Raw genomic sequence first — 26,135 nt, forward strand, 5'->3', positions numbered from 1 at the left:
TGACCGGCGCGAGAGCTAGCACCCGGCAGGGCTGGGCTGCTCCGCCGCAGGCTCCCGTCTCCGGGAACGTCAGCCGGGGACGAGCCGCGTTTGTGAACCACCAGCCCCCGCAGGAGGGTGCACGGGGGGCGCACTCGGAGGAGCCGGCACGAGCGCGCTCGCCCCTGCGAGGAGGGCGCTCGAAGCCGGCCCCGCCGCTGCGCGGACGCGCCGAGCCAGCTGCGCGCCGGGCGGCGCCGCCGCGGGGCCGCGTCCCGCTCCCGCCGTTACGGCCGGGCGAAGGCGGAGCGTGGCCCCCCCCCGCCAGGAAAGACCCTCGTCCCGCCGGCTCCGGGGCGGCGCGCACGCCCGCTCGCACGCGCGCAGCCGGGCCCCGTGGCCGCGCGCGGGCCCCGCTCGGGCGAACAAAGCGCAAAGCCGCTCCCCGGCGGGGGCCCCGGCCGCCGCCCCGGGGCTCGCCTGGCTGCGGGGATGCGCCCGCCCGCTCCCCCATACGCGGCTCAGGGGCCCCCGAGCAGGCCGAGGGGCATTCGGAAGCACCACCGCCCCCGTCCGTGTTCACACCCCCTTATTGTCAGCTCTTAACAATACAACCGGCATGGAAAAGGCATCGGCGCTCGATTTCCACACACTGCAGTTCCAAAAGCAGGTGTCTACGGGCTTCACAGATCTGCCAGAGTCTCATTTCTCAAAATGTAATGATTGCTGTCCTCGCCAATTATGGACCAGTTGCCAACAGCCTCATGACCGACCCCATCGTCCTCCTGCCATTGCCATCGGAAGCCACGCGACTGAGATAATCAAACTCGCCCAATTCAGTACGTAGCCACCAGCCTGAACGCAGTTGATCTTTAATGCGAGCTGAAGGCCCAGGGAAGCTAATGACTGAACTCACACGTCACGCAAGGCAAACGACTGGAAATTTGCACAAATTTCTAAGTGTGCCAAACACGGCTTCTCTCCCAGCCAGGTTTCTACACAGACAGGCATTTTATCAAAGATACAACTAGAAAAAACCAAACACTGCCTTTCCTTACAAAGAGCGTGCTTTTAAGAATACCAATACCTGCAATTTATTGTAAACATTCGTTAACAACTCTAGGCACGCAACAGACAAGCAACGTTCAAAATTTTGCAAAGTTTGGCCTTACACCAGCTGCTTCAATTTCCACAGCAGAGCATTATGACAGATGAAGCCCATATGTACTCAACCATACACATTTCAAAAGCATTTTTTTGGGTTTGGGTTTTTTTAACAGCGAAAAATGAGCAAAATTATCTCAACTGTATGTCAATTTCAATGTGCTAACAGCATTAGGACAAAAACTAGTACTAAAATAATGACATTCTGAAAATTTTCAAATATACCAGATACTGTGATGCACAAAACCAGGTGTGGCTTTTAGAGTATTAATCGTAATAACAAGCCATTACCAAAGCCAGTGCAATAAATGTTTCAGTTTCACATTTAGCTGAAACCCAAGTGTCTCTTTGAACATCCCAGACCCATCTGCTGGCAACCTAAAGGAAAGAAAAGAAAAAGCTATTTGTGAATCTATAAACAGCACAATTTTTATATATTTTTAAAAGAACACACAGCAATATATAAATACTGATAGATTTGCATTATGAGAGTTACAAGTAGTAAAAACAATTGCAAAATTACAGTGAAAATGAACAAGTGCTATTCAATGTTAAAATACATGCTCTTGCTTCACAGTAAAGCTTCCACCCCAGTAGATCCAAAAATCTCTACACCAAAATCTCAGTTGTCTCTCACATTGACTTGTTAGCGCTTTAGCGTAGTGTAACACCACCCCTTCAAAAGCAACATGAAGAGACATTAGTTTTGGGAACACGTACAACTAAGAAGTCACGTCCCCCTCTCCTCCATCTCCAGCTTACTCCAGTCTACTTGTGACCATTTACTGGGCTCTCAGCTTTTTGATAAAACTGTTTTCAAAGCTAAAATGTGTGAATTGACTGCTGGAATAAACATCTCCCTCAGGAGAAAAAAGTTAGCTTGGACCGTTCAGTAACCTGTTTTAACCTACAGCTCCTCAGTCAAAGTATGCCTTCAGAGGCCGCGTACGGTGAGACAGCACCAGAAAAGCAGGTAGACGCAGGCCCCTCGCAGACTGGCTTCATGACTGAAGCTGAGAACCCTTCAAACAGGTATGGTTTCATCAGGTTTTAAGAGCTGCTGATGAACACTCCTAAATACAAGTGCTCTCTGACACTCGGCAAGTTACCTAAAAGTGTTCTGAATGCCAATGGCAGCTTGCAATACCTGTAGATTTATACACAACACAGGGAAGTCTAGAATACTTTTCTTTTGGGTGCGCCAAGTTCAGATCACTAATGTTAATTGTGACGACGCAACTGGAGATCAAAGTACATTGGAAAAAGAAAAAGAAACTTCACTGCAGCCATGCAATTGTACTGGCACAGCACACAGCAGAAATAACTGGTTGACAAGGAAGAGCAGCATGGGCTGCTCACCACTGTCACTGAACTCAAAAAGAAGATAACCTTCACAGGGTTAAGTAGAATCACAGCAGTACCTTAAATTGTCACCTGGCATACTACTCCCCATAAAGAACCCAAAGGCTTCAAGACCACCTCAAACTAGTTAAGCTGCTGAATGCAGATGAACACCTAGGAGATAACACACAGTTCTAAAAATTATTTTCAATTTGCAAAAGATATTATGAATAATATGTTTGCTCACATTTATTGCCTGACCTGCCTTTTCCACAATTAGTACTGATACCACGTACTTATAACGGTCGAAGTCCAATTCCTTCACAGCCTTTAATATTTCTTCTGAGATTGAAGCACACAAGGCGGGACTAGAAACTCCATCGTATTTGGCTTGTTGAAGTTTATTCTATCAAAAACAATTTTGAAAGATCTTAGGTTTTGGTAGTCTTTTGCTAAAAAGCTTTTACAATCATGACCATTACAAGAACATTAGAAGTAGTAATGAGTAGAATAGTGAATATAGATTATGCCCTCCAACAGCAAAGGCTGTGCTATTTTTACTCTAAAATGTTTCATCTACTTTTTGAAAGTAACAAACACGTCCAGCCAATCTCCATTTAACAAACAGGAGTGTATTCTTCTCCATCATTTAGGCTCAGTTCACTGGAAAACAGTGCTACAAATACCTGTTCCAAATATCCAAGGCATGTCTTCCAGACAGAATTACAAGAGTTGGTTATAACTATTCAAGGTATCACTAACAGCTACATATTATCTCAACAGATTGTTCTCCTTAATTTTTGCTTAATTTTTGTACTTGGCCATCAGATTGTCAAGGACACCAAGCATATTTTATGCAGGTCACGTGATATTAGGAGACCTAATTGAAGGAGTAGAATAACACAAATTCAAAGTCAGGATCTTTGGATAACTGGATATTTTGCTGATTAGGGTACTTTGAAGTGCGCTATAGCTCAACTTGGTTTAGAAATAGGTAAGAGTTTAAGAAGCTTCAGCTCCATCTTAACAGCACATGCTCAGTATCAACCTTGCAGAGGGCCTCTGCACTTTGCAAAACGGAGCACATTCACATTACATTTGTGTGCCAAAACTCGAAGTCTGCAAAGATTAATGCATATGTTTAAGTTCATGCAACTTATGCTGTTCCATTAATACAATCTTTGCAAGACAAGCTACTTTTGCCATAAAATTAGACAATTAATTAAAAAAAAATACTATACCGTTAGTATCGCTTGAGCTTTGTCTCTTACTAAATAATCCCGAAATTTATTATGTGACTCCAGCCTGTATGTATTAGCATATCTTATCTTTGCCCTATTAGCTTTGAATGCCAATAGTTTAGCTTTCATTGGATCACTAAAATACTCTTCTTCCATTGGAGCCGTACCTAAAGCTTCGTAATTTGATTGTGTCCTTTTTCCTTTTGTCTGTGCAAAATAATAAAAAAAGTTCACATCACATGTCAATATTTTAGCATTTAACAGTCTCTAATACAGTTAAGAGCAAAAGAAAACAATTAGTCTCAGAATATGTTACAAAAAATGCATAAAAGCTAGAAAATGGGTATCATCTTTTGGCTGTTTTGACACTACTGCTTTGACTGAAAAAAGAGAACATGGTTAACTTCCACTCAATTTTAACTTCTTCTCCACCGAAATCCAAATGAAGTTTGCATTTAAACTCAGTCAATCAGACAGACTATACTAGCTCTCTGAATCCACTCCATTTCCAAGTAAAAACACACAGTTATTAACATACGTGTCCAAACCTGTTAACCACTTCAAGCTTTTCATTCAAACAGGCTGTACAAACCCCAAAATATATGCTCGGTTCATTTATGACATAATTTTACTTGTCCTCATTCCTTGTGAAGCTACTAAACAAATGCCTTATGCATTAATGACTTAATTTGCTCATTAATTAAAAAGAAGGGAAAAAATAAGCTCCAATTTGCAAGCTTTGTAATTTTGCTTGGAACTTAAAAACAGAGTAGTACTCCTTTTTGTTTGTCATCAGAACTCTGAAGTCCAGGTTTTCTCCCCATTCAACCTGTGTACTATCATTCTCTTCAACACACGTAACAAAATTTGGCCCTCTATGCACGCAAACAGCAAGTCTGATCATGCACACAAAAGATGTCACCTGCTGTCACCTGCTGTCCTCCATGGCTGGCTTAAAACAGAACTGTAAAATGATAACAAAACAAGACAGAGACAGGATAGGACATGGAACCAATGAGATCATAACAAATGCTACAGTGGTATTCCATACCAGCTACCTCCTAACTGACCACTTTCAAGTTTTGCTGACTCTTCAGATCCTCCACTTCCTGACTACAGCTAGAACTTAGGTGAGAAAAAATCATCGGTTCCTTCTCAGAAGAGCAGAAAATAGCACAAAGGTGATATAACACCACAGTGCAAGGCTTACACTAACAAGTATAGAAAAAAAATCACACACTTATGAATAATATAAAAGTCTAGTGAGAATTATTTAAAAAGATGCACTACTCAGGGGCTCATCGATCTTGCAGCCAGAGGAGTTTGAGAATAAGGGAAGCAATGCAGTTTCTTCTCTATAAAATCACTTGCACATTAGCCCTGTCAACACTGTGGACATTACCTACATCTCTCCTCTGGTTCCTTACGGTTAGATAATTCTGTTAAAAAACACTGATGTTGGCAGCCCTAGTGTAAATTGGCTGCAGGTGTTTGTTGATGCCATGCCAACAACGCAAACTCTGAATAGTACTTACACTACACTAAAAATGCAAGGAGCAAACACATTTGCACCTAGGCTGTGGACTCTCATTATCTTCTAGATGAAACTCAGATCTATAAAGACTATAGCCCCTACCTGCTCATCACAGGTCCCCTAACAGATTAAAAACCTCAAGTCTGCCATCTGAGCTGCTCAAATGAGCATCCCAATCCATGTCAGTGGAAATGAACCCGTGAAGAAGGTCACAATCCAACCGGTAATTCTTTGCTAACATGGTTCAGCATGAGTCACATCTTCAGCCTGTACCATTACAGATGGAAGAAAATTCATGTCTATAGCACATGACTTCTAAGAGTGCTGTTACTTACAAGTTTAACTGCTATTATTAGCGACAGAAGTTTTCATAAGCATTTCCTCATGTGCAAGAAGCCATTTACTAATGAGGCAACCAAAAACCTATTGATATCTCCACACAAACGGCTAATAAATAAACCTACTTTTGTTTTTCACAACACAAATACTGAGATTGCAAGTTTTAGCACAACGTTGCAATTACATTTCTGTATAGTATTTACATCCTTTGTGAAAGGATCTCTCAAAAATTCAAGAACCGACTTTGCATTTGACTATACAAAAGCCTGTTCTTATGTTACTGGACCCTACTACATTGGCTTAACCTTGGACATATGGAAGTAAGTATGCTGAGAAAAGAAAGCTTTTGCTATTTGAAAGAAATGCTATTTGAAAGTAAGTCTGTTTTAACTACCAATAGTTGCTTTAAAGTTAAAGAAACAGTTCTTGTTTATTTCTTCAAAAGAGGGCACACCTTGTCCTGACTTAGAGAACTTACAGTAGCACCCCAACTGTAGCACTTACAGTTGGAAAGACTGCACCACCAAAGGGAGGACCACCCTTGCCTTCTTTTCACCTCCACAAGGCTTTAACAACTTTGCCTCCCAATGCCGAAGGCGGCACACCAGCTGCAAGGTGGATGTGAACGTGACATCCGACCGAGTAGAAGGGGGACGAGCTACCCCAAACCGGATGAAAAACAGATGGGAACCGCATTTCTGACACAAGTTTTCACAAGATCACACTCACCTTTTAATCACGCACCCAGCCTCGCGTTCTTCCACGTCCTGTGCCGCCCCTCCTAAGGACCCAAGCCCCATCCCTCCCTCCTTCCCTCGCCAGCGAGGGCCACGGCGGAGCGGGAGGCCGGCGCCGCCGCCGCCCCACCAGGCCACCGCGCCCCCCCCCGGCCGTTGTGGCCGTCACCGCCGCCCTCACACCCGCTCCCTTCCCACGCAGCTGGCCGGCAACCGGCCTCCGGCAGCTAACCCCCCCGGGGCTGCCGTCCCGCCCCCGCCCGGGCGGCCGCTCACGCTGTCTTTATCCAACAGGCCCTGCCGCCGCTTTCCTCCCTCCGGGGCGGCGGCGAGCTTCGGCATTTTGGAGCGCTTCTCCATGGCTTTCCCCGAGGGGAGGCAGGCGGGCGCAGCCCCCCCCTCCTCCCGCTCCCGGCGACGGGCCGCGGGGAGACACCGCCTTCGCGCCCCGCGGCGTGGCGCCGGCCCGTGCCAGGGCGGGGCTCTTCCCGCGCGAGCCAGGCGTGACGCCGCGCGCTAGCACAGCGTCGTGACGTAGGAGCGAGCGAGCGGGAGGGCCCAGCAGTAACGGAGGTAACGGCGGCAGGTCGCCATGGCGGGGTGGGGCGGCGGCTCCCGTGAGCGAGAGGGGGGCAGGGGGGGCTTTCGGCCGGACGTTACCGCTGCCCTCGCCCCCGCGGGCCTGCGCGGCTCCCTGCGGCCCCTGTCGGCCCCGGGGAAGTGCTGGGGCGGGGGCGGCCTTGCCTCTGCGGCGCCGCGCCGTCACCGGTGGGAGCGGGACTTGGTCACTGCTCTCCCTGAAAAAATCAGCTGCCTGCGCCTTGTCTGGTCTGTTCTAGACGATAAAGGGTGGCTGCGGTGGTTCAGGTTTTGCTCTGGCCTCCTGTCTCTGACAGTGAAACGTGGGGTGCCTCAAAATAAGGTGAAGGGCTGAATTATATGTTTTATGAACATTTTAGATCATTTTTTTTAATAGCGGGTAGGGTACTCCTGGTGGCACCTCATACCAGTTTATTATAGAAACTGTTGTACTTGCTCTGCGCTGTTACCCATGTAAATATGTAGTCTCTCCTTGAAGCCGTGAATTCAGAAATTATGTACTGTGAGGGTCAATTCCACCACCTAATTAAAGAGGATTTTTTTTTTAATTTAACTTTAATGGAATCTTTTTATATTTGTTGTGAGCCTTCATTTTCAAACAATTTCTTGTCTGTCTTTTCTGTGATTAATGAGGAAGTGTGACTTTTTACTAAATCAGAAGCATATTCCTCCTTGTTAGCATGAGCAGTTTTATCTTTGCAAATTCTTTAATTTCAATGTGTGCTGCTGAATCAGTCCATCTTACCGTTTAGACTAATATGCAAATAAAATTTATGCTTAGATTGGTGTACCATTACTACCAGTTCATGCAGAATTCACATGTTCCCCCCGCCCCCGCCAATGATGTTGCTGGTCATAAGGACTTGGTTTTACTTGAAGTAGCATCAGTTTCCCTGCAGGGTCAGAGATTAGGCAGAACATATATATAAACTGAGATCTTTTGCTTCAGTCTGTCTTGGCATCAGTTTAGTAGATATAACCATTCAGAAAATATACCATCCTGGTGTTATGCAAATAGCGAATTCTTCCCCTCCTCCTTCCCCTCAGTTTTCTACAAGGTAGTTCTGCTCAGAGAGTTCCTTTCATCATATTCATAATGAAAGTTGCATTGCAAAACTTGACAACTTGTTTACAGATGATGTATTACTATCTGTATATCCGTGCGTATGAGTATGCTTTAATAATAATTTTCTTTGTTCTCATGTACTTTCTTTATGGAGGGAATCTTTTTTTTTTGTTGTTGTTCTAGATGGCGTTGTCAGACTCAGTCACTACTTGTCTTTCTCCACCTGTGCATTATGTGATTTGCAGACTTGGATTTGAGAAAAAAGACACCTATGATATTAGTAATATTTTGTCTGAAAATGGTGAAGTATGTTGGCAAGCTGTTACAGAGCATGTGTGTTACCTTGAATCAGGTTGGTGTTTACCTGCTGTAGTAGTGATACATTTAAGACTGATGCAGAATCTCAGTACAGTTCATAGCAATCCTAGCTTAGTTGCAACATTTTATTACAGTACAGCATTAGCTTTGCTGCAGATTAGAGTACGTATAGTTCATATCTACAAGGAGCTTTAAATTTTTCATTCACATTTAGTATTTGGTTATTGCTCACTCCTAACATTCATGTAATGTGTGCTACATAAGTAGCTGCTCCTTTGCTTCCTCATTCATCTTGGTTCCCAACTTCATGTGCCTGTTCTGCTTCCCTCCTACCTCATAATTGCTTTCTTCTGTGTTCTTTATATTCCTTTTGCAGTAAATTTAAAACACTCTGAGGCCATCAGTATTCCTACTGTTGCTTCTGGTTTTGTTTCCCCAACTTTAGCTTGTACAGAAGTACTGTTTGGTTTCCCTTCTGTGTGTAGAACAGTTTATAATTGTTTTTTAACCAAAACAAAGTATTTATGCCCTGATGAACTCCTTGAATTTTAATTTGCCAAATTGCGTCATGCAAGCTCTGTTAATAATTTCCAGAGATGGCAAAAATGATACATGTTTCTGCCTCAAGCAATATCTTTCAGTAAACCAGAATAATTTATTTTCCTATAAAAGTGTCCCACCAAAGAGGAGCAGTGATACCACTCTGTAAGGTATCACATCTATCTGCGTTCTTTAAAGGGTGTAAGTGGTGCAACTTGACTGAGCCCTCTGAGCCTGCACTAGCTTCCAGCTTGGTTATGTGGAGTATATGTTCTCTAGAAGGTTCTTCCCATTTCAACAAAACCAGAACATAATAATCCTCTTTACTTCCATATTTTCTTGCATTACGGTTTTGTGGGTTTTTTTGTTTGGAGAAGGTACTTGTTCTTACCTAGTTTCACACTGTACTTTTACTTTTCTATATCTTATCTGTGTGGTCTTTTGGACAGTAAATTGTAGTGTATTAGTCTAAATAGTCTGGATAAAATTCTCTGTTCTAAAAATGTACACAAGCTGTAACAGGTTTTACTCCTTGTGAGTTTTAAAATATTCAACCTTCGGGAAGTTTGGTACTCTAATCACCTTCTGTTTTTCAATTTAAGATCAAAGTGTGGATTATATCAAAAGCATACGATCATTAGGACCTGTATGTGAATCTGTTAATTTGCACTTCAAATCTCTGACCAAGGAGCAATTTGTAATTCAGTATGCATTATGGTTCCGCTGGACAAACTACACAGAGGTATGGAAATGTCTGTGGACAATTTGTATTTTGGCACATGAACCCTTTGTGGAAGTTTAATGTAAGAACACACAAGAGATATCAAAGGACCAAAATGCTTAGAATTTGTAACTAATTGCCCTTCTCTGTTAAGTAGTTGCTTCTAATTTTCCTGACTTTGTAATTAGATTTAAGTTATCACAAAGAGGACATGAGGTGCTTTGGACCTGTTCTAACCTAAAATGGTAGGATTTTGTTTTTCCAATAATCTGTGCCTAATATCAAGTTTTACTGTGTAAAGTTACTGTTGATAATTTTTATAGATGTAAGGAACTAGGTACATTGCAACTGAAAGTACAAGAGGTGCTCTAGGGCAGTTTCTTTCCAGGCATCTACAGTTTTATCTCCTTGGCATGGTTTTCTTTCTACATTTGCATAACAACTATCACAGAGGAATATTTAGGTTTCTGTGTGCTTTTGACAATTTGTTTTTTCCTTCTGAATATTTCACACAACGTTCTTCCTCTCCCCGACCATACAGTTATTTCTTGAAGTATTTGATGTTCTACAATATACACGATCTACAGAAGTTGCTCTTGGCTTAATGAAACTAACATCATGCTTGGAGCGAGCCTTGGGTGATGTAAGTGCCAGCATGAGAAGTCTATTGCAGATTTGGTTTTACAAGATGGGAATGAGCCCTTGGGTTTAATTGCACGCTGAAAAAGTGAGATTACTCTGTACTGTAGTAGTACACAAATAGCCTGACTGCATTTTGAGTTGGAGAGACGTTCTTTTCTGGATCTAGTTGTGCTAATGGAAACATCTCCTGGGACTCCTTCACCTGTGCTGGTGGAGTTGCTTGTGTGAGTGCTGTTACTAACCAATTTCATGAAAAAAGAGCAAAGTTTGCTTAATCAGTGTACATATAGTAGGTCTTTGTTACTCTGATTTATTTAACTGAAACAGGGAGCAGCATACCTTCCACAGAAGATCTGATGATGCAGTAACTTCTGTGAGGAGAGGCAGGAGCATGCAGCTGGAAATGGGCTGCCAGATAACTTCTTTCCACAGAGCACTGTTCGCAGAGTGTACATGCTTAAATGCTTCGACATGAGTCTTGTGCTTTAAAACATACATGTTTTGCAGAAGTCAACTAACAACTTAGTTCTAGACCTAACCGATCAGCTGGATAGATCTGGGATCCATCTTGTAGTCCTGAACATTCATCTTGTTAACACATTCCGTCTTTCCTTTACCCTATAGTAGTTAGTAAAGATATGCACTCTTTTTAAGTTTAAAGAGTACTAATACTGCAGGAGTTCCATGACCAGCATGAGGCAAGGAGTGCATATGTGATAGGACTTAGACTTAGGAATTCTGACTGGTATTAAGAAACTTGTATTGTGAATCCTTTTTGATGGAACGTGAATTAGGCTATGGTTCAACATTTGGTAGTAGCACTGCTTAAGTTTGTTTAATCAGTCTTCACAGCCAACTGCCTTGTTTGCTGTATTCTGTTCGTTATGTGAATGCAAATATTTGAAGGCCTAGTAGCAAGCTAGATTGACGAACTGGTCCAGGTACCTTTCCACCTTTTTCCCCTACCCCCAGTTTTGTTTTTCAGCTGGATCAGTTCCTTGACCTGCTTCACTGCATGACCACACAAACAGATGCCACCACTACTTATGAGCATGCAGGTTAGGGAGGAGGGAGCAGCAGCTGTTTTAGGAGGCTTTGCTGCTGGGCTATATTGCCCACAGATAACATAAAATAGCTGGTTGAAAATCTCTGTGAGGAGCTCCGGAGAAGGAAATGCCAGAGAAAGATCAATGAGCTAATTCATACCTAGACAAACCAATTTGCCCAAGCAGGGTGGCTGGTAAATTTTGAAGTAATGAAAAATTACCAAAGATTGGGAAAAAACGTCAGGGAGAATACGTAGAATGGAAGGCTTCATAGCAGTTGAGACTAGAGATGCTAAGATTGCCCAAGTAGGATAAAATCTAGTTTAAGGAACAGCCAGAATCAGAAGACAAACCACAAGTCTCCTTCCTTTAAGAGTGACAGACCCTTTAGATTTCTATAGTAAGAATGAAGTATGGTGTCCTGGATAGAGTTTATTCCCTTAATTACGTGTTCGTGTTGTAGTTTACTTTTTTTTTTTGGAAGAAAAGAGCAGTACATGTACAGACACTATGAAACGCCTAACTATAGGAACATTAAGTAGCATATGCACTCTTTCCTGGTATGTTCAGTAAATTTTAATTTGTCATGAAATTACAGAATTTAAAGCCTTTCTAAGGATTTGGTGGATTTTGTTTGATTAGTATTTTTACAATAATTAAAATGGTTACTGGGTGAAATAGTCAAGTTGTATGTTTGAAATGCAAAGTACACTGAATTACTGGTGTTATCTGTTGTTTTTTTTTTTTTTTAATAGGTATATTTACTGATTGGTAAAGATTGCCCTTTCCTTCTAAGAGACTTGCTTGCTTCTGAGCAGCTTGCAATTGTCTTTGGACAAGCTGTAGTAAGTGTATAGTTTTGAAATAAGTAATAAATACTGAGCTGGTTTTCTTCTTGCCAAATGGCAGGTTTCCAAGCATAGCCTTTGCTTGCACTGAAGAAGAGTTTGTAAATTCTGTAATATATTGGAAAAATTTTCATTTTATACATGTTATAGTCTGGGATATGTATGGCAAAAATAGTGAATACTGTAAATGGAAATATTTTTTAAGGCAAGCTCATAAGTTCTTATGTGCTTATCTACATGAAAAACCTACATATGTGAAATTTCACATATCTGTCAAAGGGGTGAGCAAGCTGTGGAGTTGTCTGCCTCTTTCTGAGTTGCGCTACTTGAAAATACACGTCCTGCACTGGCTGTTTCTGATAGGCTGTGTTCTCCTTCATCACCACTGTAGTAAGATGCTTTATAACATTTACCACACTAGAATTTTTCAAAATAGAGGAAACTAATTTGTTCATCCCCATGTGCAAAAAAATAATAAAACCAAAATTCTGGTGACATTTACAGAGTAGGTGGTCTTTCTTATACAGTTTTACAAATGTAAATTCTTTGTTAGGACAAAATATTGGATGTGAACTGCAGAAGCTTGTATTGTTAGCCAGACTAGTAGTGTTATAAGGATTGTTTCTTGAATTTTGATGGCATGTGGAATACTTCAATTCTTACAGTTAAAAAATAAAAACAAAGTTTCCTTTTTTGTTTGATAGTGATCTGAGAATACATCTTTGAATGCAAATTCTGTATTTTATGTTAATTTGTATTAAGTTATTGTGGATTTATACTACGTGAAGTAAGCGCTAAACTTGATCCCCTTTGTTTGCCTGTCATAACTGTTTGGAATGTCTAATAACTAATTTTGTTCTTCTGGTATTATATTCTATAGCATGTAAAACTAAGCTGAAATATTTCCTTTAAGATAATACTGGGAATTGCAAATAGTGAGTTGCTGTTACTGTGACAAGCTTTGGCCAGTTGTCTTGTGACCAGTGATCTTGACAGTAGACATTGTAGTTTCTCAATAACATCTAAAATTTTCTGTCAGAGAAAGATACAAGGTAATAAATAATAGATTTCTTCATGCAGTAATCACTTTGTTTATTAATTAGATGAATGTACTGAGGGTATTCATTGGATCTCCGTATGGTCTGAATCTTCGTAATGTTTTGTGGCATGGGTTTGCATCCCCACAAGAAATTCCTGCAAAGTAAGTTACCAAAAAGAATCTTGTTTTCTTACCAGTCAGACTTGAGAGTGCTTGAAAAGCCATTAGTAAAACTTACTGCTCTTATTGAAAAAAATGTTAAAAAAACCTAAAAATATCCAGAGGCCTCTGGAAGTATCCTGACAGTTTTCCCTTGCTGCTGCCACTTCTTTTGGAAAGGGATTCCCATAGAATACTTCAGCCATTATAAAGCTGGTCAGCTTTAGGACCAGTGTTTTTTTACTAGCAGGAAAAGCAAGAAAGCTTAAGGTCTTTTTTTGAAATCCGGTTCCTTGTCTGTCAGGGCAGTCAGGAATAACTCGGAACAAAAGGCAGAGGAATGGGGTAGGAGGAGGCGCAGCAGCAGCTAATGTAGAATACAGCAATGTTTTTTTCCTAATTCTACATTGTTTTTTCATGCTTGTGAATGCAATTAATTATTAAGTGCCTGTACTCAAAAGAGATGGGGAGCGTAGGTTTTGGATGTTCTTTGAAAGAGCAAAAAAAACCTTTGTCCCCAACCCACAAATGTTGATTCTTTGCAAAAATTTAGTTGTATAATCTTTTCTAATATATTATGGTATTCTCCCTAGATATTGTGCTATGCTGCTTTTTTTAACTGCAGGATTGGGTCAGTTGTTACAGACGTATCTTCTGCAAACTAAATGCATTTTAGTACATCGACCTTATGTGATCTTCGTTAGCTTAGAGGAGCTTGATGTATTTCCAGGCAAGTATTTAACCATTAGCAAGTTTTTATTACGCTATATTTGTTACTGTTTCATTGTCCGAAAGTGCAGTTGAAAATAATGCATTTTTCACAGTTCTAAGATTGAATCTTAACTAAGGTACCTGTATACACTGTCATTAGATGAATCAATCATGTTTGTAGGACAACATTTTAATATGTAGGCAGTTCCACAGACTATTGAATCAAAAAATACTGCATTCTAAAATAATTATAACACATTGAAACATGTAACGTTACTGCTTCTAAAAGACTTCAACCGTATGTTCCAGTTTTTTGAGTTTGTTTCATGTAACAGTCATCTAGTTTGGCTTTACAAAACCTAATTCTTTCCAGAATCAGTGAGTTCCAGCTGCGAGGGTCCCAGCAGGAGTGCCCTGCATCTTGCAGGAAAGGTAGTGCTAAAACAGTGTGAAGCATGGTGACACATCTTCAGTACACTGATGCTTTTCTTGGGAAGCATCAGATTAAAATCTTCTCATCTCCCTGGCTACAGACCTTATTCGGTTTATTCCTACTATTTTTAAAGCAACAACAGCATATGGGGAATCTTGGTGTCAATGGTGGTCATGGTCAGATTGTGCTACGTAATCAATTTGCCAGTGGAACATCTGTTCACGGAACTGAGACAGGGCTTTTGGGAACCAAATCAAGCTGATAACATTCCAATCATCATGTAGTATAAATCCTATAGCTATTGATTTGCTTCGAAAAAACACCTACTGCAGTCAAGTTGCGTTTGCCATTTTAAGCTTTCTCTTGGATAAGATATTTATAATGTGAATTTGTCAGTGTGAGTTTCATTATATGGTATCATTGAAGTATGAAGTGTTAATTTATTATGCTAAATTTCATCACAGAAAATTGATAAAGTAGGAGCAATGTGCTTATGTTCAAATGTTCATACTACTGTACCCATTCTTACCAAATTAAAATGATTAATATATATTACACTTTTTAAAAATATTTGTAGTAGGTGGAGAACAACTCAACAGAAGCTAGGTCCAACTGCTGTGTAGTCTTTCAGTCTCAGTAAAAAGCAGCCATGACTTTTTAACTGGTTTTACTCTGTAATTTTATATTATCACTAAAAATGCAATCTTACAAACTCAATTTCTGATCTTGAATATGACTTCCATTGTACTTGCATAGTTAAAATGAATTGGATAACTTTTAAGTCTCCCTTTACAAATGCTGAAATAATCTTGTATTTTCAGTGAAATATTAAGAATGAATTAGTAAACCGTAGATTGTGTGTAGTTTATCAATGTCGTTTTGCTAACTTGCAGATCTTAATCATGAAACACTTTCCATAGCTGAAGAGCTAGTAAAACTGTCCAGTTTTGTATTAAAAACAATGTTACCATTTTGGATGGCTGCTTTAACAGCTTTCAAGCAAAGCAGGTAACAGTAGATTTATTTTTTTAATTCCTATTTTTTAATAGAATATAAAAAGAATATATTCTGTATTTCTAGAATAATAGCAGCATTTGTAGATACCAAAGCTTTTTGCTAAATCTGTGGCTTAACAACATATAGTTATGCATTGTTATGCTGGTCTCTCAGAAAGTTTGTGGACTTACTACTTTATTTTGTGCCAACTAGGATTATAAACTATATTTTGAAAACTAAAAAGAATTATTGCAGATGTAGCCAAAAAGGAGAGCTTTACCAAGCAAGTGGAAACAAATCTTCAGATATTAACGTGCTGAGTTAAAAAAAAAAAAAACAAACTGAATTGTTTTGTTTTCCTCTCCCATGCTCCACCTTTTTGTAAGTTATTCTCATCTCTGAGCTGGTTTGAATTTGGTGGTTAGCTTCTGTTGGGCATAGGTAGTCATTTATTTTTTGTTCACGAAGTGCATTGCGAAGGAATTTTCAGCTGGGTTGTTTGGCCTGAGAGTATAACTCTGAGATGGCTCTAATTTCCACTTGGATTGTATTTATAAGGGGGGAAAACCCCTTTGGGTATCTGTGTTATTTTTTTCAGGTATGCTGACTGTGTGATTCTCTTACTTCCTCAGCTGGAAGCTGGACTTAGATTGCTCTTCACTACAACTAATAAATGTCCAAATCGATTGCTAACAGCTGAGGTAAAATTTCTATTTAAAGTCAATTATGATTTGGTGCTAACAATATTTGCAAAATAATTATTCTAGAAGCACAGTGTCTAAACATTTACAGATTTTCCCCAAAAATTTTTCAATCGATTGTGGAACATTATTTACAAATTTCCAGCAGAGTTTCATGAATGCCTCCTATTTTTTTGTAAAGATGTCTGTCAGTAAAAGAGATCTGAAAACGTACTTGAAGGTTAGTGTTCAGAAACAGTAGTTTAGGGTGAAAAGTAGGTCATGTTATATTTATTTTTAAAAACTTGGCACAAAATCCAACTGTTCCTTTTTTCATTTGTAAGGGGTTTTTTTTGCTATTCATGCAAATGAATAAATATGTTTGGTATGCATGTCTAGTTAACTGTTTTCGTTGAAAATCAAATAATATTAATTGTCTTTTGTTCTAGCCTTCTGCTCTCTACACCACTTTCGATGAGGTACTTGTGATTTTTTTTTTTTTTTAATATATATCAATGTCAGAATTTAAGCATATGCATGTTTCCCATTACTAGACACCAGAAAGCTTGTGTTGGATAAGACATTATTTCTAAATCTTTTCCAAATAAAAGATGACGGATAGTAAACACTTTAAATTTGGAATCCCCAGAAAATATAAAAATTAATACAAATTTTAATGAACAGACTTTAATTTCTTCCAAATGTTTTTATCTTGAAATTCTTTATCTTACAGAAACAAACATTCTCATTTTTCCTACTTTCAGTTATTCAAAATAAATACAAATAAACATTGCAAGCAGAGATCCTCAACTTTACAACTCTCTTGAACTATCTCAAATTGTTCGTCAGGAATAATTAGGCACCTTGATTCTTGAACGGTGGAAGTAATTGCCTAAATTAGGGAAACTAATTATTTTAGTTGGTGGTTTTTCTTTGATTGTTTGGCTTTCAATAATAAGTTTCTATGCAAATTACTTTTTTCTAGATGCTAGCAAAGCATTTGGATAATGAAGAAGTCAACAAGCTTCCTGCAGTTCTTGAGGAACCTGCCATGGCAAGTGCTTTGAAAGTTTGTTGGGGTTTTTTTTCTTTTTTTTTTTCTCGTTGTTGTTTTGGACTGTTTAAAATTTAGTAATATATTTATGATCATGCCTAATACTTATTATTTCACATGGCTTATCTCCAGCAGCTTAGAACCAGAAGCTTGTTACCCTTTTTCATTGTGAAGGATACAAAGTAGTACCTGATAAGCTATATCTTATATAAGACTATCTGTCTTTCTGAAATATAGAAGTCTCAGAGATATTTCTCTTCAGACTTCTGAAGATCAGCTGAACAGAGCAGAAGAAAAACTGATGCCTCATACAGGGAAAATTAAAACTTATTTCTGATTGCTTCTGGGACACATCTTACACTCCCTGGACAGATGGCACGAAAACATAGCTGCAAGCCTACCAGAGCACATCCTGCATCTTGCCACCCAAACAGATAGTGAACGTGGGGTGTTGAATTTAGAGGCCTTTTGAGACTGTAGGGGAGACCTGAGCTTATTGTCCTGTTGTCAGAGGCAGTGGGGCTGTGGAGCACTTGGGACACAAAGCTGAAGGAAATCTGTTGTTACCTCTCATGAAATAGCATGTATGTTAGTTTTGAATTTCCTCAGAAGCTACCAAGATGGACAAGTTGCCCTTTTTTTTTTTTTTTTTGCTACGAGCATAGTTTGCATTGTTTTTTCTGACCATCTAAATGCCCTTTTCCTGTAGACATGATCACATATTTATCTTTCAGAGGTATTCTATACACTGAATATATTCTGCATAGAATAGAATTCTATACACTTGGTGTACGTTTTTACAGGAATTTCTTTGGGATTTCTTGAACCACCAGGAGGGTCCACGTATAAGAGATCGTTTAAGCCATGGAGAGATCAATCTAGAAGCATTTCCCAGAGAAGTAGCTAATCAGATAGTTGCATTTGCAATTACTCTTCTCTGCAGATTCTCGGATGAGGACATGTTTGCTTTTAAGGTAGGGATCCATATTACGCTGTCATAAGATTTTTTCAGTTGTTTTGGATGCCAAATCTGATTTTAGAGAGTCTTGTGACTGAATCTTTCTTGACAGCAACTTTATGTGGAAATGAAGTATTCCTCCAAGTAAAAAATTGTGAAAGTATGTTTTGTAGTGAAATAAGTACAGAAAGTTTTCCAAAAGATTACCCTTTCTTACTGTACCTTAATTTGTTTGCTTAACCACTTCTTATTCACATGGTTAATCCGTAAATTATAGTGATTCCAGTTGATTTTATTTGTCAAATTGTATCGATACCTTGCCTATTTATCCTTGCCTGAATTATCCAAAATGTATGTAGAACAGTTGTAGCTCAGCCACCGAGGTATGTAATATTTGAGATTTTCTTTCTGTGAGACACTATAAATAACCGTGGCTTACTAATGGATGTGTGTTTTGTATCCACACTCTATACTGTGAATTTGTGAACACTTTTTCTAGCAATACATGTTTCTCAACATTAGCAATTATTATATTTGCTCTCCCCAATTTGCTGTTAATATTTGGGATTACTTCTTTCAATATCATACAGCAACCTGTGAGATAAATCTTCCATTTATTAGTTGCAGCTCTTCTTAGTTTCTTAAGATATATTGCATGCTGCTGCATTAAGAGAGTACTTGGTTGCTTTTCTGTCAGCTGCTGTCAGGTTTCATAGTTAAAATGTGTCAAAGAAATTAAGCTTTAAACACTCACTGGGCTGATTACTGCTTTCAGACCTCAGACATTTATTGACTTCAGTACTATAGGTGGCTTGCATAAAATTAAGTATAAGTCTAGGTCTGCATACGATTAGGACAGTTTAAAGAAACTGTTGTGTATTGTCTATGATTTTGTAAATCAGGAACACATGGTCATAAAACCACTGATGAACTGTGCAACTTGCTACCGTTCTCGATTTCATCCAGTTTCCCGACTCAAGAAACAGGTAGGTACTTCCAACTGTGAAAGCATTTCAGTCTTTAAAATCGTGAATCATTAAAATTGGTCTAATTGTCTTCATGCTTTGATTGTCCTAAAAAGTTAAAATCGTACGTATATTTTTTTTAATGAGCTTTTTAGTTTTATCTTTAGGAATTTACAGTTGCTAAAATGAGATGTAATTAAGCACACTCCTGTAGATGCAATTGGTGTTGTGTTTGTGCTCTAGATCACTGAATAGCTTTGTTCTTACCTGAATGTTTGCTCTTCTGTAGTTTTCTTAATCTCCTTGTGCTTTCTTATGTCAGGAACACTCTGTTTGGTCAAGTATCTAGGAATCTTGAATTAGGCTATAACTAAGGTTTTTATTATATGAGAGCCAGCTTATTAAGATTCTGTCATTGTAGCAAAATCTGCTTTCACGTGTCATGGTAGTTCTCTGCTGATCAGTTTATGAATTACTGAACTGCATGAAGATGTTCCTCTATTGATTTGAGATTGCAGTAGACATATTTAGTACTTTTCATTTTTGACAGCATTCAAACCGTATGTTACAAAAGTTGTTAGTTGTTTTTTTATATTAAAAAAAATGGAAGAAAGAATAGTAAATTAGTTTATTCAGATGATGTTTTAGAATGAAAGTGTACATCAAGACTTTTTGCCCTAACATGAACCTTAACAATTGATGTTGGCTTACACAATTACGACTACTGAACAAGTAACTTACTAGCTGTTGCAGTTTTTTCTAAAATAGCCACTAGGAAAAGTAAAATATGTTGTCCTGTCTGTCAAAGGCTACACTTTGCATAACATTTTTCATGATACATTTTTGAGGTGCTGGAATGTATGAAGAGCATTCACTTATGGCCTGAATTGCCAACAGTGCCTGAGGAACACGTTCAAATGATTAAAGGGTATGTACATGCTATTAAAAAAAGATAGTTCTCAAAATAGTTATGACGAATGGGATCTGAGATGGTGAAATGTCTTTTCAAATACTTTACTTGGAAGACGATAGGCACCAGAGGGGTTATGAGAAGATCCGTTTGTTCTTTTTAGCTTAATCTGTGCTATACACATCAGTACAGATACTATAAAAACTATAAACAGTGTGCTAACTTGAAGGGAATGAGAAGACATCTGAAGCATACAAAGGTGTTAGTCACTCCATATTCTATTTCTGAAGAGATGCTGAAGGGGCTGTTAGGAAGTTAAACTAGAGCTTGAGTCCATCACAATAAAAGCAAAAAGATGGCACACCAGATGTAAAACAGAAAATAATTGCTTATTCTGAAAAGGACTTGGTCACCAAATCAGTGGAAGACTTTACATGAGATATTACTTAGAAAAAGAATGTAACGTTCTCTTGTTTGTTATTTGAAAAGGAGGAAGTCATTAATATTATCACTAGAGGAAATTGTACTTGTTTAGAGCTGAGAGGTGAAAATTCAATGCTCAATATGCTGCAGGATTTTGATGAATGAATAGAGGATTAAGAGGGATTCAGAAGACTGATGAGACTGAGAAAAGGTTGGGTTTAGTTGGAGAAAGAAAATCATGCTTATAAGATGGAGGGGAAAAAACCCTGATATCAGGGAGTGAGAGTGGACATTGAATACACTGCTATCCAAAAAATCTGCATCTTGATCTATGCCATTTGAGAAATAATGTACTACACAGTTTTATGATCTCAAATCTTAATTTTTTTCTTTTGTTTTTAAGGTTGGAAGGAAATGGTGAAGCTAGTACTTTAATTTTGATGATATCTGAAATTATATCTCAGTTGCAGCAATATATGCCCCAAAGTTGCTGTAGTTCAGATGATACAATCAATAGTGTCCTAACAGAGAGGTGAGTTTGATGTCCTCCCAGTTCCCGCTGTCAGCTTCTACATGCAGCCCAACACAAGAACTCTCAAACCAAAGTTACTCATTTCCCTGGTTTTAGAGCAGTGCTTGAAATGTTGCATGCACTTTTCTAGTGTTGCTGCTGATTTAATCTATAAAGCTTAAGAATGCAGCTGAACATCATCTTTGAATGAAGATGAGCCATTGTAGATTTGGGACATTAGTACAGTAGAGATTTTAATTGGAAATTAGCATGAAAAAAATAACCATTTTTCTTTCAGACTGGGGAAGCAAAATGTTTTAAATATTTATGTACTGACTAGATTAAGTTGGTTTAATCTGTTTTGTGTGCTAAAACTGCATCAGAAATTCTGTGCAGCAAACTGTGCTTGGTGTCACAACTGTGTGTGGCATTTAAAATAATAATATGCCGCTACATAATTCTATCCCTACATGCTTTAATATCAAGATTCCGAAATAGAAGACATCTTGTTATACTTGTTGTCAGACTTGGAGGTATGTTAGTTCCCAATGTATCTGACTTGGAATAATGATTAAAACAATTTGACTTTTAATTGACACTCCCATAGCAGTCTTAAGAGTCCCATAACTGAATGAATATGTTGGAACAAAACTCTCCTAATCAAACCCATTAGGCATGGGCAGGATAGTGCAAAGAGGATTTTACCTGTTGCTTTACTTATGTAGCCTGTGTGCCTTCTGTTTCCTACCTATCAATCTGCACTTTTCTCATTTATGAAAAAGAAGCCTAATTACTAAAGTGTTAGACCATTTTTAGAGTTTTCTGCCTTTATCACTTTTAGTCATTAATGTTTTGCTGTCTCAGAGATAATTTGAGCATGAGGCAGATTAAGAAACATTTCTATAAGAACAGAGTGTTTAAAGTGACGTGTGACACATTAGGTTAGCAGATTAGAATATGACATCAGAAAGATATTTGGGTGCTTTAACAAAGCATAATCTGGTGTGGTGTTGATTAAAACAATGGCCTCACCACCTGCATTTTACGAAATGTTAAGTCTGCTTCTCATTCTGCCCAGAAGAAAGACCACACACTAATGGGAGTACTAATTAATACAATTTGTTTGAGTGAGTTTTATTATAGTGGATGTCAATTCATTGTGAATTGAACTATGGTGGGAGGCTTCAGCCACAACCCTGCTGTGATTTGATGTGTTCAGTGTATCATTTCAGCCAGGCAGTTTTGTTTATTGTGGTTCTATTTCTTTGGTCTGAAATGGGAAACATATTCATCACCAGCAGTTTTGCATTTATATTCAGTAAAGTGATAGAGAACACAATCACTACCCCTACTACATAGATCCTTGCTTTTTTTCAGTCATGAGGTAAGAGTAATCCGTTTCCAGGTTTTCTGAGTTAAAATATTATGAATCAAACCACACCGAATATGAAATGTATCTCATGTTAAATCCAGCTAACAAACGATTGAAATTAACAATTCCTTTCTGTTTTGGAGGCTGTTGATTGAACTTTGTGACACGCATATTTGCACACTTTATTCTCCACGACCTGTTCTGGAAACATTGGTGGTACTCCGTAAAATAAGCACACAGTGCCATCACGTGTCTGAACAAGTTATTGCCAGCACTGAGTCGAGATACAAACAGTGGATGAACAAGACTCTACGTTCTCGCCAGAGGCATAACTATCTACGAATGTTAAACAGGTTGGCTGATGGTTTTTCTTTACTTTGTGGTTAGGTTTATAAGAGAGTGGCTGCATGCTGCTGTTGCTAGCTTTCAGTGGTTTGTCTTAGAAGTTTAAAGTCAACAGTGTTCATGTGTTCCTGTTAACCATTTCAGAGTTAAGTGTCAACCTAGATTTCTATTATGTAGTAATATTGAAGTAACAAGAAAATCTCAAATTGGAGAATAATTTAATGGGTATTTTTAGCATTGCTAGATTGCTTCAGTGTAAATTATAAGCTTTCAAATAAAAGAATCGTTTAAATGTTAGATTGTATTTTTTAGTTGCTAGTTTTTCCCATTTAAGCATATAAATGCCATTCAAGTTTTATCTGAATGCAATAGGTTAAACTGTTTTCAAGACTCTACCTAATTTAGTTCTGCTGCTTTTTATCCTTATACCTGAGTCAGCATCTTTATAGATAGAAGAGAGATTGTTTAGTGTTCCATTAATTTTGTTCCTATTCAGAAGTGTTTTCCAGGGATTTATGAATCTGGGAAAACTGTAAATACTGTATTCTTGGCCAGGTTACATTCCTAAAAATGTTAACCGTATTATTTAAGAAACGTAGCTTAAACTGACAACTGACAATACATATTTGCAATTCAGTTGAGCTCCACTTTATTATCTATGGAGTAATGGGTGCTGGTGAGGTTTCCTTTGGAATATTAACTATATATGTTTCTCTGTTTTTCCTCTTTTTGAGGTTTCATAATTTATAGTCTTCGTTTATAGTTTTGATATTTGCTCTGCTCCTTGCTGAAGGACATTTCATAGTCTTCCCCCCACTATGCAATATCCAGCTGTTTAGGATGGATGCAGAAGTCTGAAGAATGTTTTATATTAATGATTTCTATTTAATTTGCGTTTAGTTTGTTTATTTTAAAATATTTTTGCGTATTTCTAGCATTAAATTTTTGTCTCCGGTGTTGCGGTTTATCTTAGTATTGATTACTCTGGAACTAGTCAACATTCATTTGGTTTTTAAGAAGAATCCTTTTGATTATCAGCAGTATCTAAAGTGAGTATATAAGATTTACTTTATGAAAATAGGAAGTTGTATACATTCCTTTTTGATCTGTAATATAAATCCTGTAGAGAAAAAAATAAAAAGGAACAGCATGACTTTTAGTAGATTGTCATCCTTCTTTCTATCATTATAGTCATCATTATATCTCAGACAATGTTCATGCAAGAACTAAAATAACTTAGTTGAAAATATATGGTCCAGTTATTCACACTTTTAATTTTTATTAGACTCTTCCTTAGTATAGATAGAGAATGATCACACACTCAAAAAATATTAATACATAAAAGCTGTATTTAATATGTTGGTAATTTTACTCCTTGTGTGTCAATTATCAGCTGGTTGGATATCAGAGGCATTGTGAAACATTTAACTGAGAAAGGAAAGGAAAGGGGGAAAATTCTATCATACATTTTGTCACCGCATTCTTTCTATGGCAGTGTTTAATTGCAGTTCTGAAAATCACTGCTTCTTACTGTGAGAATGAGGGAGTGGTTCTCTTCCAGAAGTAGAAGAAACCTTAGTATATTGATCACCCTGAGGGAAATTTGGAAATTTGGAGACATTAGCAGCTTTAAATCAGGCATTGAGATATTTTTCTTTTTTTTTTTTCTTTTTAAATCTCTTAATGAGTTTTTCTTCTTTGATTTTACTTCTCGTAGGTTTTTGAAGTCAATCTTGCAGTATACTGAGAACTTGGTGACATACACAAGCCCTGAGAAAAACAAATGGGATGAAACTATGGAGCTTACAAACAAGGCTTTGACAAAAATAAGGAAAATCAGTGACAGAAAGCTAATGTTAATGCAGCTAGCTACATAAATTAAATGGGTTTAAGATTATTTGGACATTGTTATATCTTCAGGGTTCTGGAGTCCTCAAATTTTACAAATCTAATTCAAACTTCATCAGCCATTGTCAAATTTTGGATGCAAAATTCAGTCTTTTTATTAGAAGGTGGCTGTTGAGACTGGAGTTGAATGATCAAGCTTCCGAAGAATGGACTGTTTGCCAAATCCAGTGAAAAAGATTTACTGTGAGCTAAATCAGGATGATGCAAGTTCTACTTTAAGTATATTATGTGTTTTGTAGCTTGATTTTTTTTTTTTTTTGGTAGTTTTGTATTATACTGAAAATATCTAAGAAAAGAGTGTGAATAAAAGCTCTGGAAAATCTTAAATCCAAAAAGTAGTTTTTTACTTTGAGATATACTGGGAATGATGTCAGACACTATGATCAACAGGTTAAGGAATTATGAACATTTAGTGTAAAGTAGTGCTCATTGGCGGCTGTGGTGGTTGTTACTAGTTCAGAACAGTCACATCTTGCACTGCGGTAGAGCTGATAACACAGTAACCAGTTTTTTATATACCAGGATTTAAAGGAGGCAGGGTGGAGTAACTTTTGTACAATATGTCTTTGTTTTGTTTAATTTCATCTGCTCATTCCCAATATATATCCAGTTAGTTGGTGAGTTAATTTCATGCAGATTAAATATGAACGCTCACATGCACATGCTCACAGACACATATTTATTGTATTTCAAAAAGTTATCCTCTTGTTGCACACAACAGTCATTTGAATAATTTATTTTTTCAGAATAAATTCTCCCCCTTTCTCATCCCAAAAAAGTGGAATTTCAAAGGAATGCATCAGTTGAAGAACGGATTCACAGAAGACCACCAATCTCTATCGATTTGCTTTCTCCTATTGAGAGTGAAACCGGAGGGTAACATCTGGAGAATGTTTGGCTCTATAAAGGATTAGAGATTCAAGTTACATTTTACTAAGATTCTTTGCAATGTTTCTTGACTGGACATCAAATTAGAGAATTACTAGTTTGGTTTATTCGGTGTGGGGGATGGATATAAACTAAAATCATATTGCTTCCTTCATGCTACTCTTGCAATATATTGTGTGTGTTTGAAATTTAACTATGTTATTTTCCAAGGTTTTTTGTTGCTATGGAACTAAATGATGTGAAGAAGAGTGAACTAGATTAAAAAAATTAAAACTAGGAATAAAGAATAATGAATCGAATGCAGTGTATGAGCCACAGTCTGAAATTTCAGCTTTTTTTAACACCTGAGTTGGCAAATCCTAATTACATTTTTGAAGACTTATTTTGTACCCATTGGCTTTGTTCAGACTTGTTAAATTCTGAGTAGCTAAGTGTAGCTTGGTAGTGACATTTATGATGACACTTGCTTTGATGGTGATAAGTATTGTAAGGGGGAGGGTGATAAGGCAAAAAATTTATTTAGGCTTTACATATTTATTGTAGGAAAGAGATCAAGAAATTAAAACACAGAATCATGGTTTTGAAGTACATAAACAGCTGACACGCTTTCTCTTTTTGAAAATATGTTCATGTACTGAAGAGCACCTTATAGACCATAGATGTATAT

General features: G+C 38.2%; 2 protein-coding genes across 5 annotated transcripts; one reads left to right on the forward strand and one right to left on the reverse strand.

Annotated features, from left to right (window-relative positions):
- Nucleotides 1-487: 487 nt before the first annotated feature.
- DYNLT2 (dynein light chain Tctex-type 2) lies at nt 488-6,844 on the reverse strand. Of its 4 annotated transcripts, none has more exons than XM_075146357.1 (4): nt 6,612-6,844; nt 3,726-3,932; nt 2,781-2,890; nt 488-1,521 (listed from the first exon to the last, which is right to left on the reverse strand). In XM_075146357.1, exons 1-4 carry the CDS (start codon nt 6,693-6,695, stop codon nt 1,431-1,433), a joined length of 492 nt encoding a protein of 163 aa, XP_075002458.1. In that variant the 5' UTR covers nt 6,696-6,844; the 3' UTR covers nt 488-1,430. The 4 variants fall into 4 exon arrangements, 2 of the variants coding, with proteins under 2 accessions (XP_075002458.1, XP_075002457.1); XM_075146356.1 differs by having other exon boundaries at nt 2,732-2,890; nt 6,612-6,816; XR_012673063.1 differs by lacking the exons at nt 488-1,521; nt 6,612-6,844 and adding exons at nt 4,648-4,689; nt 5,362-5,515 and having other exon boundaries at nt 2,874-2,890; nt 3,893-3,932.
- Nucleotides 6,845-6,850: 6 nt separating this feature from the next.
- Nucleotides 6,851-25,767, forward strand: ERMARD (ER membrane associated RNA degradation). The gene is made up of 18 exons (XM_075146355.1): nt 6,851-6,908; nt 8,185-8,353; nt 9,462-9,601; nt 10,122-10,223; nt 12,024-12,113; nt 13,220-13,317; nt 13,908-14,044; nt 15,352-15,466; nt 16,053-16,155; nt 16,584-16,613; nt 17,120-17,188; nt 17,992-18,162; nt 19,049-19,132; nt 19,960-20,039; nt 20,848-20,976; nt 22,471-22,680; nt 23,608-23,721; nt 24,390-25,767. Exons 2-18 carry the CDS (start codon nt 8,185-8,187, stop codon nt 24,547-24,549), a joined length of 2,001 nt encoding a protein of 666 aa, XP_075002456.1. The 5' UTR covers nt 6,851-6,908; the 3' UTR covers nt 24,550-25,767.
- The last annotated feature ends 368 nt before the right edge of the window (nt 25,768-26,135 follow it).

The sequence above is a fragment of the Calonectris borealis genome, chromosome 3 (assembly GCF_964195595.1).
Source record: "Calonectris borealis chromosome 3, bCalBor7.hap1.2, whole genome shotgun sequence".
NCBI lineage: Eukaryota > Metazoa > Chordata > Aves > Procellariiformes > Procellariidae > Calonectris > Calonectris borealis.